At 44.5% G+C, this 13,508-nt stretch overlaps 1 protein-coding gene across 3 annotated transcripts in view; it reads right to left on the bottom strand.

Moving 5' to 3' along the window:
- SULF2 (sulfatase 2) overlaps positions 1 to 13,508 on the bottom strand; it is a 147,288-nt gene that overhangs the window by 8,069 nt on the left and 125,711 nt on the right. For all 3 annotated transcript variants that reach the window (XM_061631363.1, XM_061631362.1, XM_061631364.1), the window contains 6 exons: positions 12,733 to 12,976; positions 12,089 to 12,185; positions 11,442 to 11,536; positions 9,167 to 9,226; positions 4,875 to 5,044; positions 3,894 to 4,036 (listed from right to left, as the gene is read on the bottom strand). In XM_061631363.1, coding sequence (XP_061487347.1) covers positions 3,894 to 4,036; positions 4,875 to 5,044; positions 9,167 to 9,226; positions 11,442 to 11,536; positions 12,089 to 12,185; positions 12,733 to 12,976 — 809 coding nt within the window. The remainder of the gene's footprint in view (positions 1 to 3,893; positions 4,037 to 4,874; positions 5,045 to 9,166; positions 9,227 to 11,441; positions 11,537 to 12,088; positions 12,186 to 12,732; positions 12,977 to 13,508) is intronic.

Raw genomic sequence — 13,508 nt, 5'->3', positions numbered from 1 at the left:
GTAGGGTGTTATAGGAGCAAGACTGTAAATTTTCAGACTTATCAGCAATGCACACACATACATCCCTTTGTTTGCACCCAAGTAGCTGAGCATTTTTCACATGTTCCTTGTTGATGCATGCAAAGCCTCAAAGGATTACCATACATTTCAAGCAGATACATGCAATCCCCTCGCAAGCACTCAAGCAGGGCCTGCAACTCTGACCTCTGCCCCCCCCCCCTTGAGCAGGGAAGAGGGCCATGTGGTGGCTGGAACTTGGGATTTCTAGCTTCCTTACCCTGGAGGGAAAATGGTGGTAAGCGCACCTACAGCTAGCTAGCTATTTATTTATTTATTTATTTATTTATTTATTTCATTTGTATCCCACCCCTCCTCCCAGCAGGAGCCCAGGGCGGCAAACAAACTACTAAAACACTTTAAAACATCATAAAAACAGATCTTAAAATACATTAAAACAAAACAGCATTAAAAACATTTTTAAAACAACAGCTTTAAAAAAGGGTTAAAAACATTATTAAAAAGCATTAAACAATTCTGACACAGATGCAGACTGGGATAGGTCTCAACTTAAAAGGCTCGTTGAAAGAGGAAAGTCTTCAAAAGGCGCCAAAAAGATAGCAGAGATAGTGCCTGCCTAATACTCAAAGGGAGGGAATTCCACAGGGTAGGTGCCACCACACTAAAGGTCCATTTCCTAAATTGTGCAGAACGAACCTCCTGATAAGATGGTATCTGCAGGAGGCCCTCACCTGCAGAGCGCAGTGTTTGACTGGGTATATAAGGGGTAAGACAGTCTTTCAGGTATCCTGGTCCCGAGCTGCATAGGGCTTTGTACGCCAAAACTAGAACCTTGAACTTGGCCAGGAAGCAAATAGGCAGCCAGTGCAATTCTTTCAGCAGCTGGGTGACATGCCCCAGTGAGCAGTCTTGCCATCGCATTTTGCATCAGCAGCAGCTTCCGGACCAACCTCAAGGGCAGCCCCACATAGAGCACATTACAGTAATCCAGCCTAGAGGTTACCAGTGCATGGACAACAGCGGTCAGGCTATCGTGGTCCAGAAATGGCCACAGCTGTTTCACCAGCCAAAGCTGGTAAAAGGCACTCCTAGCCACTGAGGTCACCTGGGCCTCTAGCGACAAAGATGGATCCAGGAGCACCCCCAGAGTAAGACCTGCTTTTTCAGAGGGAGTATGACCCCGTCCAAAGCAGGCAACTGACCAATTATCCAAACTCGGGAACCACCAACCCACAGCGCCTTCGTCTTGCTAGCATTCAGACTCAGTTTATTGGCCCTCATCCAGCCCACCACCGAGTCCAGGCAGCGGTCCAGGGCTTGCACGGCCTCTCCTGATTCAGATGTTATGGAGAAACAGAGCTAGGTATCATCAGCATACTGCTGACACGTCACTCCAAATCTCCTGATGCCTGCTCCCAAGGGCTTCATATAGATGTTAAACAATATGGGGGACAAGATGGTACCCTGCGGCACCCCACAGCACAGCTGCCAGGGGGCTGAAAGGCAGTCACCCAATGCTATTCTCTGAGAACGACCCTGGAGATAGGATTGGGACCATTGTAAAACAGTGCCTCCAATACCCATGTCACAAAGTGAGCCCAGAAAGATACCCTGGTCAATGGTATCAAAAGCTGCTGAGAGATCAAGTAAGAACAACAGGGTCACACTCCCCCTGTCCTTCTCCCGATAAAGGTCATCCATCAGGGCGACCAAGGCCGATTCAGTCCCATAACCAGGCCTGAACCCAGACTGGAATGGGTCAAGATAATCTGTTTCATCCAAGAGTACTTGCAGTTGCTGTGCCACAACCCTCTCAATCACCTTCCCTAAGAAGGGGGTATTTGCAACCGAGCGGTAGCTGTCACAAACCAATGGGTCCAAGGTGGGCTTTTTCAGGAGTGGTTGACTCACCGCCTCTTTCAAGGCGGTTGGAACTACTCCCTCTCGCAATGATGCGTTGACCACACCCTGGATCCACTCAATCAGACCCCCTCAGCAAGCTTTAATAAGCCAAGAAGGGCAGGGGTCAAGAGGACACATTGCTGGCCGCATCATCGCAAGCACCTTGTCCATGTCATTAGGCCGCATCAACTGAAACTGTTCCCAAGAAGTTGCAGCAGACGTTGCACTGGACACCTCATTGGGGACTACAGTACATGTGGATGGGGCATCAAGACTACTATGGAGGCGAGCAACTTTACCCTCAAAGTGCCTTGCAAACAATTCACAGTGGGCCTCTGAAGGGTCTAAAACTCCATTTCCTGGAGTTGATGTCAACAGACCCCTGACAATATGGAAAAGCTCCACCAGACGGCTACTTGAGGATGCGATAGAGGCAGAGAAGTGGGCCTTCTTCGCCGCCCTCACCACCACACAGTAGGCATGGTTATGATGTTTTACTCGTGTCCGATCAGCCTCTGCCACTTACAGACTCTCACTCTGAAGGCATCTGGCGACTTTCTCCTCTCATTCAGTTCACTGCACAGGCTCCCACCCTGTGCAGGAACTACACATGCACCACACGCCCTCCCCACCACCAATCTCCAGAAAACAAATTAAGGGGGGGAAACAAGAAAAAGTAATAGGAAAAGTAATAGAAGGGGGTAGCACCTGTGCCCTCGGGACTCCCTAAGGGTCTCCCCAAGGGGCAATACCCTTTGGTGTCACCCCTTCGGTGGCGACCCCACCAGTGGCAGACCCACCGCCCAAGGGCAGCTGGGCTTTTATGCCTCCTGGCCCAGCACTTACCAGGGACTTCAGCTGTCTGGACAGACAGCAGCCTCTCCCTTCTGCCCAATGGGTCCTTGGGGAAAGAAAAGGGAGGCAAAGATGGTGGAGGGTGCATGCACATGAGTTACAGTTTGAGCTGGCCTGCTCTTTCCTGCTCACAGCAGGCTAGACTCAAAGTACCACTCAACCCATGCCTCCTTACAAGGAAACAACTTTGATTCTTTGCAATATCTCTACAGACCTTCATGATCAAGAACCCAATCTTCACATGTACAATAAATGCAGCTGCAAGTTTGGACTATGCATTGCCTTTGTGGACATACAGTTTGGCCAACACACAGAAATGTTTCTTGTGCCCTTTGGAGTGGCTCTTTCATAGAGAAGAATCTGCAGCAGATATATCAATGATACCTGAAAAAGCAGGCTAATTGCCAAGGGGTCATAGATCAGTTAGCAGAGCACATCCTTTTTACATGCTAAAAGGCTGGGAAAGAGTCCTTTCTGAAATTCTGGAGCGCCACTGCCAGTGTGTGTAGGCCAGGGATGAGGAACCTATGGCCCTCCGTATGTTGCTGGACTACAGCTACCTTTATCCTTGGCTATACTGGCTCGGGCCAACAGGAGCTGGCATCCATCAAATATCTAGAAGGCCACAGATTCCCTATCCCTGGTGTAGATAATACAGAGCTATGTGGACTGACAGTGTCACTCTTGAGGATTCACCCTGCATTCCCAATAATCTTAAGTTTGCTTTATTTGTGTCTATGGGTTTCTTGGATACCCTTCCTCATACTTTATGTGGCTATAAAGTAGAAGAGGCATGTTTCTCTAAATATACAGCAGACTTGCTCCCAATGCGCGACCTCAAGTGTCTGGGGATAAGACTGTCCATGTTCACTGTGACAGTGGACAGGAATGGGACACTGGTAAACTTCCCTACTGCATAACATGCTGCTGTAAACATGACTGGTACTTTGGAAGCATTTGCCAAGAAAATAGGTTAAATCATACTAGAATCTAACTTTCAGCTTCTATCGTTAGCACTGTGGAAGGTTGAACTTGCAGAATTAAAACAATTAAAACAGAATTTGTTTCCTGCAAATTCTGCCACTCTGGTTGGTTGGGTTTGTTTTTTTGCAAGATACCTGGTAGGGATCAGTGTTGAGATCAAAATATTCAAGGAAGCCAGTAGCAAATTCACAGAACAAGAAGTTGTGAGTCTCATTGATTGTCCTCATACACCAGTATGTGTTGTTGTTTGCACTGGTACAGGCACAGAAAGGACCCACTGCAAATAAAACAGTAGCAATAGTTAAAAGTTTTAAGTTTATTATTATATAGAAAGTACCATGTCATAAGGTAATGCATTAATCAAGTATTTTTCCTTGTCTCAACCCCCATCCAGGCAACCGAGGCCTTCCCATGGTTCAAGAATACATTCCAGATAGGTCAAAGCGCTCAAGGAGGAGACAGAGCAGGGCTGCTGTGGACGTGGCCTGGGGAGAATTCTGAGCACTAGACAGAGAGGCTTGAATGGTTACATTCAACCCCCCTGGCCTGAGGTTCCCCACTCCTGCTCTAGTGAAAGGAATAGGAGACACTTTGTAGGTACGTCACTCTGGATCCCATGCTTAGCAGTCTCACATTACCTCTGAAACATCAGAACCACAGATGGGCGATGTAATGTCACATCTAATCCCTGTGAGTGCTTTTAAAGCAGCTGCAGCCTGCCTGTCCCTCACAAATAAATAACTGCAGCCAGTCCTTCCCCGTCCCCCCAGAAACCTCTGGGCTAAAAGGAGGAGGGCTCCCACTTCCAAGGATGGTAGTGTTCAGAAAGGCCTGAGCACCAATGTCTCTCAATCATCCACAGTTTTGTCTCCTTCAATCTGCACTAATGCCGCAGGGAGACAGAGATTGTTCTGTCTCAGGGATGCAGAAACTGGCACTGCTCAGATGAAATTCGGTTTTATTTGGCAGGCACAACTGCTGGCTTTGGAGGTAGCGTGCATAAAGCTCATGCCTTCTACTACCTTGGCAGACAACTGTTCAACAATCATGGTGAAGTATAGGTCTAGCAATATCTGGCACCCTTCTGGACAAGGTGGCATCATGGGGGCTCTTACATGTCCACAAGGGGGCAGTCTGCCAGTGCTGGTTGTCATGAGTGAAGCAAGTCAGGCCAGGCATGCTGCAAGTATCGTTGTTTTTTATCCTCTTGAGCAGCTTCCGCAGCTTCTTCTTTCGTCTCTGCTCTCGGAGGAGCCACAACTTGTCCTTCTCTTGCAGGGCTTTCCTGCAGCACAGAGACAAGGGGAATAGGAAGAATAAATAACTGTTTGCATAGGAAGCTGCCTTACACAGAGTCAACCCATTCTTTGTTTATCTAGTTCAGTATCGTCTACAATGAGTGGCAGAAGCTCTCCAGGGTTTCATTAGAGGAGTCTTTCCCAGCCTTACCTGGATATGCTGGGGATTGAACTTGGGACCATCTGCATGCAAAGCAGATGTTCTGTTACTGAGCTACAACCTTTGTTGAACAAACTGGCAGTGAATATGAGCCCCAAACTTGCTTTACAGACTTAGGTTGGCCTTAATTAGCTGAGGAATGATTCACATACTTTTTTCTTTTTTAGCATGACAAAAGTTAATTTCACATGGTAAAGAAAGAGACTCCTGTATTATAAAAAGTCAAAGCTGCCACAGCAGAGATTTAGGGTTTTCCGTAACATGGTTTTAGCTGTAAGGGGGAATATTTCACATAAATGTCACATAGGCAAAATTGTGGGGATACAATTGCCAAATCAAAAACATTAACATGCATCAGTCTTTAGAATTATATATATTGTTTTGTTTTAATGTCCCCATGATTCTCTTCAGTGGGGACTTGGAACTATTTTGTTAAACAGTATGGAAAATAAGGTCACAGAAATATGGAGATAGGATTCTGGATTACCACTTCAGACAGCAGATCTGAATTTTTCAAAATGCCCCTCCATATTGATTTATTTATAGATTCACTAATAGGCAAAAAATCTTGCAGTTTAAGAACGTACTTATAGCCACAGATGTTTCTATCAAACTTTAAAAAGCAGGGAAATTGGGCAGCTATAGTGAATGCACCAGGGGAGCAGGAGACCTGACCTCCTCTCTGAGATATTGTACTGCCCTACACATTTGTCAAAATGCAAACACAATTTGGGTTGGTCTTTCACAGTCCAATCCACTTCCTGTGTAGGAGGAGGAGGGGAGGGCACATTTGATCATTTGCATGCTTTTTGAGTTCAGTGGGATTTACTCCTGTACAATGATGCTTAGGATAGGTGAAACTGACCTGGGGAAGGAGTGGGGAGAGGAGGAGGGCAGGGGGGAAGGGGAGGAGATTGGATGGGTGGGCACTGGGCAGAGGGGAAGCCCCTTCCATTTCCAAAAGGAAAACATTGTCAATAGTATCATTGCTTTTCAGGGTTTCCCCCCACCTTTTATTCTACAGCAGGCACATGTAGCCTCCTACCCAAATTTAAACCAAAACTGTCCCTGGCCACATCCACACAAGACCTTTATTTCACTTTAGACAGTCATGGCTTCTCCCAAAGAATCCTGGGAAGTGTAGTTAGTGAAGGGTGCTAAGAGTTGCTAGGAGACGCCCTGTTCCCCTCACAGAGCTTCAATCAGAGTGGCTGACTATTAAACCAGTCTGGCCACTGGAACTCTGTCAGAGGAATAGGAGACTCCTCTTAGCACCCTTCACAAACTACACTTCCCAGGATTCTTTGGGGGAAGCCATCGCTGTCTAAAGTGAGATAACGGTCTGGCATGGGTGTGGCCCTGATTAGGCAAGCCAAGTAGCTGGGAGTTTGGCTTTTAAAACACTGACGGTTCTTACTGAGCATGCCTGACATTATCATTGAGTTCAATGCTAATTTTCTTATATTAATTATAAATCGGCCAGGCATTTTTCTTTAACTTTTAAACTGCAGAAGATTGAGGACAGAGTGTGGGGCAAGGTCAATAATAGCATTACAGGTACTCTGTGCACATGGCTGATTTTTAATGAATTTCAACAGATTATGAGAACTCTGACAGAAAAAAGTCCCAAAGGGGTCTGGGTTTTTTCTCTCTCTTTTTACACTTTGAAGTCTTGATTCTCTGACTGTTTTGTGCATCACCATGAAAATTGAGAGGGTTGTTAAGCTTTTCTGAGTTTAGGACTATAAGTTTTGTAAGGTTTCATTTTGAAATGAGTTTATGGAAAGCATCAGAATGGCATGGAGGTTATTTTCGATTTAACATTGTGGAATGCAAAAATCCATGCTTATAGTGTAATAATAATAATAATAATAAAATTTAATTTATGTGTTGCCTATCTGGCCGATGGCCACTCTAGGCGACGTACATGTAAACAGTTAAAACACAATGTGATAAAATACATTAATACAATATATAAACAATACAGCAGCAACAACAATATTAGTGCAGGGTAAGAGGCATTTCAGTCATAAAAGTTAACCCTCCCCGGAAATCCCAAAGGCCTGTTGAAAGAGCCAGGTCTTTAAGGCTTTACGAAATACATTTAGGGAAGAGGCGTGCCGTAGATCTTGTGGGAGGGAGTTCCAAAGGGTGGGGGCCGCCACTGAGAATGCCCTCTCTCTAGTTCCCGCCAATCTAGCTGTTTTTGTTGGCGGGATTGAGAGAAGGCCCTGTGTGGCTGATCTTGTCGGGCGGCATAATTGGTGGCGTTGAAGGCGCTCCTTAAAATCAGTTTGAAAACTTCAGCTGGTCCAGAATGTGACTGATGGGGGTAAACTGGTCAGCTTCAGTAACCCCTTTACTGTACCATCTGTTGTGCTTCCACAGTGTTTCTGAGCCCAATTTAAAGTGATGGCCCCAAGTTATTTGATGGACCACCTGCATCATCCATTATCAACCTGCCTGTGCATTGAGACTCTCTGCAACGGAGACCCTTCTGGCGTGCCCACCTCTTAGATCAGAGCTGTTGGGGGCCACGAATGGGGGCCATTCTTCAAGCTTTTTGGAAGACTGTAAGGGCATATCCCAGGCTATGGTCTGAAGGCACATGAGGCCAGCTCCCTGCTGAAGCTAAGCAGGGTCAGGTCTGGTTAGTGCCTGGATGGGAGACTGCCTGGGAACCGTATGTAAGCCACCTTGGGTTTCTAGCATGGAAAGAAAGGCAGGGTATAGATGAAAATAAATAAATAAATACTCTGTCTTGGACAATGGGTTACTGCACTGTGGAAGGTATTTTATTTGGTTGGCTGAGTATGTGTATTGGTTTTCATCTTGGGAAGGGGGGAAATGGTTTTTTTTTAATTGTTGATAATTTTGTACGTTTTTACTATTATAAGGCACTTTAGGCAGACACTGTTCAGAAAGGCGACCTAGAAATATTTTAAATAAACTAACAAATAATATGAAGGGCTAGACCTCAGCATGACAGTTCCAGATTCGAATCTAGCCTCGGGCATGAAGTTCGCTATGGAGCTTTCTTCTCCCTGCTCTCTCAACCTAGTTGGGGAGAGCTGCTGTGGCAACGCAGGACAATCATCTCAATAAATAAATGGCTACGTTTGCCACAGCCTGCCTTGTCAATCAAGTTTGAGCTGTTAAGATAGTATATCCCATGCCGACCCTTCCCTTCCCTTCCCATCGGAGCTGCCTCCTGGGCTCGCAGTCGGGCATTGGTAGTGCAACTCTTGTGGTGTATAATTTCCTGCATCAAGTACATTAAGGACAAGCCCACTGAAGAGAGAGGCACATTCAAACAGACTACATTTTTCCTGTATTCTGAAGTGGAACAGTCCAGAAATCCAGGTTGTGGATTGTTTTAGTTGAAACAACACAACCAACATCTCTGTAATCCCAAATGTATGCACAGCCTGAGAAGCATGTCCATCTACTAGGCTCTAGTGGCAGATAGCTCCTTGAAAGTTTGGATTCCACTGCCCCACTGACATAGAGCCATGAGCGACCACTAATTTGTAGACAATACTGAGGTAGGTGGACCAGTGATCTGAGTAAGTATAAGTCAGCTTCCTATGTTCCCAATGGCACATGTAGGGCATCATGTTAGCTTACCCCTTTAAAAGATCATGGGGGGGATTGATTCTGGAGGAGGCACAACTTTTAGAGCTCCTTGGACGGCTCCTTGAAAGTTTGGACTAAACCCCAGAGTGGAGTCCACTGCCCCACTGACATGGAGCAGCTACTACCAGGATCCTTGCCCTTCCTCCGGTACCATCTGTTAACTATGACCAATGTGTGTGAGATAGAGTCAGAACATGACATTCCTATAATTTCCTTTTGCTTCTGGTTAGATTTTGGTTGATAAGAACTGCAGAAACTAATTTAGGAGGATTTCACATTTCTTACCCCTCTGGCAATGCCTGTTGATACTTACTTGAATGGATGAACACCAGATCCTCTGTGCCTCAGTTTGCCTTTGTGCTTAGTATGGAAGCTGTAAGACAAACACCCCAATGTAGTATTAGCTAACAGGCAATCCCTTCTCTTTTTATACTTCCGCTTCTCTCAAAGCTAGAGGCAGCTTATGAAACTGACAAAAACAATATTAAAATATAAAATAAATGCATTAAGAACCAATAAAAACAAAACAGAATTAAAGTAGCAGTGGGAGAGACAGAGGGACAAAACATGCTAACAATACAAGTCATACTATTCTTGCCAAAACCCAATAAAAAAGGAGGGTTTGTATGTCCTTTACTTGTTTGTTGTTTGGTAAGATCACCCCCCCCCCCAAGACATGTATAATGTAACAATCTAAAATCCTACCAGCCCAGTGGCCCTTTCCTACATGTCTTTTTGTTCTCTTGAATTTCTGGCTTTTGTTTCCACACAATAATGATAACAAAATATAAGCACTAGAGACATAGGATTTCATGTATCTGAGGAGGGAAATCTGTTTCTAGATTTTACCAATTTAGGCTGCAGGGTAGAGGTCTCCTTGCAATTCACTATTACAACAGTGAAAATGTCATGGAAAAGGATTCTAGCCTACCTGTTTCTCTGGCATGCTACTTTTCAATATGTGGAGATTTTTTTTGTTCGTTTGTTATGGAACAGGAATATTCTGTCCAGGTGCAGTCTGAAGTGGTATAGTCCAGGCAGGAGTGTACTGTGTCATCTACTGGTTATGACAACTAGGCCCACAGTTTTAACATATCCTAAAGCAGGGGATGACCTCTCCATGCCCTGCTCAGGTGAGAAGCAGGCACTTCACATGCTGCTTTGGATTGGCCAACACTGATGCCTGGGAGATTTGGACAATGAAGCCGAACCAGCTGGGCCTAAAGGAGTCACAAAAATTGGAGTTTTGCTTCTTCTCACTCTTCCATCAGAAGTTAGAACAGCTGGGGACCCAGTGGCCCTTCAAATGTTGCTGGACTACAACTCCCATCGTCCCTGACCATTGGCCATGCTAGCTGGGGCTGATGGCAGTTGGAATCCAACAGCATCTGTTCGAAGCCAACCTATATAATGGGTGGGGAACCTGGTCTGGCCAACAGGCCAGATTGTTAACCCTCACAGGCCAAATTTCACAATCACTTGAAATTTCACAATCAGGGCTGCTCATCTGTCAATCACTTGATGTCACAATGACAGGCAACTTTTTCCCCCTGCACTTGGAGAGCCCCTTTCAAAGCACTCAGCAAGATACCACTCTGCAAGGGGCTTAGTATGACCCAACAATCCAGCTGATTGTCAGGTCACAAGAAGTTCCTTTCAAAGTGCCGTCTTGCCGAGTGCTTTGAAAGGGACTTAGCAAGGCCTGACAATCAGCTGATCAGCAGTGCCTGCAAACCCTTTTTCAGCTGAGCCATGTTTTTACCTGCCCCACACCTAATAACATAGATGATGTAAAATGTAGGGCAAGTGGGTGTGGTTTGGCCAACATGGTCTGGTGGGCCTGATTAGGCCTGTGGGCTGGAGGTCCCCCACCCCTGCTATAGAAATTAATGGGGAAACCTCTCACTTTCAACAACAGTAATATTACCTGGAGTTTAGGAGAGATTTGACACATATGCTCTTGCTTTGTAAACCACCTAAAGAGTTACAAGATCTACCAAGAATTTGGCAGCCTATGCACTTGGAAATGTCAGGGAAGCGGACAGATAATACTGTAATGAATTTCCTGATATGTATAGATTTCTTTAAAAAATTCCAAGTCCAAGCAAAGTAAACCTGCTCCAGATGTTTTTCTGCATTTTCCCCCAGGTCCTATACCAAATTCCTGAACTATTCTTAAAACTTGGGAGTTTCTTTGGTGGAATAATTGAAGGAGAACTACAATACATGGACTGTGGGGTTTTTTTTGAATGAATGAATGAATGAATGGGAATTTAGCAGTTTATTCTGTAAGATATGAATTGCATCTTTTCTATAAAATATAAATAGCAATCACTCAATTGAAACATGCAACAATTCCCTTTGTCAAGCTTAGTGCTCGAGATGTGAGTTGCTTAATATTTAGGGACAACCTCATTGCGGGGGTCCTGAAGGGCACAGCTCTTTCCGAAGACCATGGCAGATGAGAGGAAGCATCTCTTTGCACTGTTCAGAATTTTCTACAGCCTCATAGTTTGCATGATGCTCTTGCCAGAGCTTATAAAAAAAAATCACAAACTGTTTGTTCAGGTCTGCATGTGGAGGAGTACCTTATCTTGTTACAATCACATTCCTCTGGACGCTTCTTCTTTAGATGGCCTCTCACCTCCCTCAGGTTTTTAATTTTATTTTGTAGAGTTTCAATCTAGTAACAACAAGAAGTAAGGACACAGGGGGAAGCTGCAAAACGAATTGGTTGGGTTTCTACCATCCCACTCACCCAACAGCTAACCATAACACACCCTTTTTTAAACTTAAGTACAACCAAGCTAAGGCCCCATCTGCACTGTACATTTAAAGCACTATGACACCACTTTAAACAGTCATGGCCTCCCTTAAAGAATTAAAAGAACTGTAGTTTGTTAAGGGTGCTGAGAGTTGTTAGGAGACCCGCTATTCCTCTGGCAGAGCTACAATTTCTAGAGCTCTGAAAAGAGGGACTGATTGTTAAACCACTCTGGGAATTGTTAAGGAGAATGTGGGCAGCACACAATTTAGAAGAGGTAGCTTATCTGAAGGTGGAGTCTCCCATCTCTTAGTATGCTTAAGCCATTCTGCAAAGTCTGGCTTAGGGTTTGCAGCCTTACACAACCAGTTAAAATAACAATAGCATCAAGATGCTCTAGCATTTAGGAATGCAATTCAAGTGGTGTTTCCCATGGATACTACTATATATGCCCCTGCCAGAACCACTAACCTCATGGTCTATATGAAGCTTATGGTCCTTCCAAGCTTGCAGGGATTTGTACAGGTCTGTGTCACACTGAACAGTGTCGTTCTCTAAGATGTAACATCTGTGAAGAAAAGAAAGAGGTCACTGGATTGGCCAGCAGAGCAGGGATCTGGAAATGGATGCTTTCAACATCGCATTTACTCTAGAAGAAAGCATTAAGTTCATGAGGATTCTTCATGCAGTAGTATTACTGGGCAGGGGTACAAAATAGGTGCCAAAGGTCACATACTACATTGACCATTGTTAAGATGTGTAAAAGCACTATGTGTTTAAAGGCATCACAATCTACTTTGTGTTCCCTTCCCCCACTTTGTAAACAGGTGCTGGGGTCAAGCCAGTCTTTAAACCTGAAACATAGAATGTTGTCTTGAATGTGTATACCATCTTAGGGATTTGTCAGTGTCCTGGTCCAAGGGAAGCAGGAGCCTCTACAACTGACGATTTTCATCTTTCCTCCTTCCTGTCGAAATTTAGACTGTAAACTCCTTGGGGCAGGGAGTTATATTTTTTCTCATGCCATTCTATAATGTTGCTACATTAAAAAGTAATATTAATAACAATAACAACAACAATGCAATTCCATTCAACTGGGCTTCAATAAGACTTGCCTGTGTGTTACTTTTATTAAGTTAGGGGCTGGATTCTCTAAAATGCTGCCAGTACCACTGTACTCCTCCACATCCTTATCATCATTCTCTCCTTCAGCATCTTTATCATTTTTATTCTTATTTGTGATATTTCTGGGTAAGACAGGCTGGTAATCATCCTCCAAATCCAAGTCATACACTTCTCCATCAAGCTCAACTGACACTGAGCGAATTGAGCGACTCCGAATATCGCTTGCCTTGTATTCTGAGGAAAAGGAAGGGGAAACAGTTTCCTTTACTTGTCTAAATGCATAAAATATATTTTTGGCATGCAGGAAATGCACAGCATAGTTACTGAGATGAGAAATAGATTAGGTCAGAGATGCCCAAGTTCTTTATTCTTGTTGTACACCACCCTGAGAGCTTGTTGCTATAGGGCGGTTTAAAAGTGCAATTAAATAAATAAAAAATAAATAAAATAAAAAATATTCCCAGGGGCCACACTGTTCTTCAGATAACGGTCTATTTCCAGAGGAAAGAAACCAGCCCCTACCCATATGTGGTTAGGCTTCATTGTGAAGTCAGCATCACTATGAAAGGCTTCAAGGTGATGGGGCACATGGCCTTGAATATGCTCGGGTTATCATGTATGAAACCCAAATTAGATGGGAACATCTCTTGTGCCTTACAAAATCTGTCAATTTAGATCTTCCTTAGAAGTAAAAGAAAACCTTCTACCAGCCCTTGAATAACATTTAAAATTGCTCAGAGGTCCACAGCAGGGCCATAGGCTGCCC

The sequence above is a fragment of the Rhineura floridana genome, chromosome 6, assembly GCF_030035675.1.
Source record: "Rhineura floridana isolate rRhiFlo1 chromosome 6, rRhiFlo1.hap2, whole genome shotgun sequence".
Taxonomy (NCBI): Eukaryota; Metazoa; Chordata; class Lepidosauria; order Squamata; family Rhineuridae; genus Rhineura; species Rhineura floridana.
Note: the sequence above shows the minus strand (reverse complement) of the source record. Positions and strands in the feature narration are given on the sequence as shown.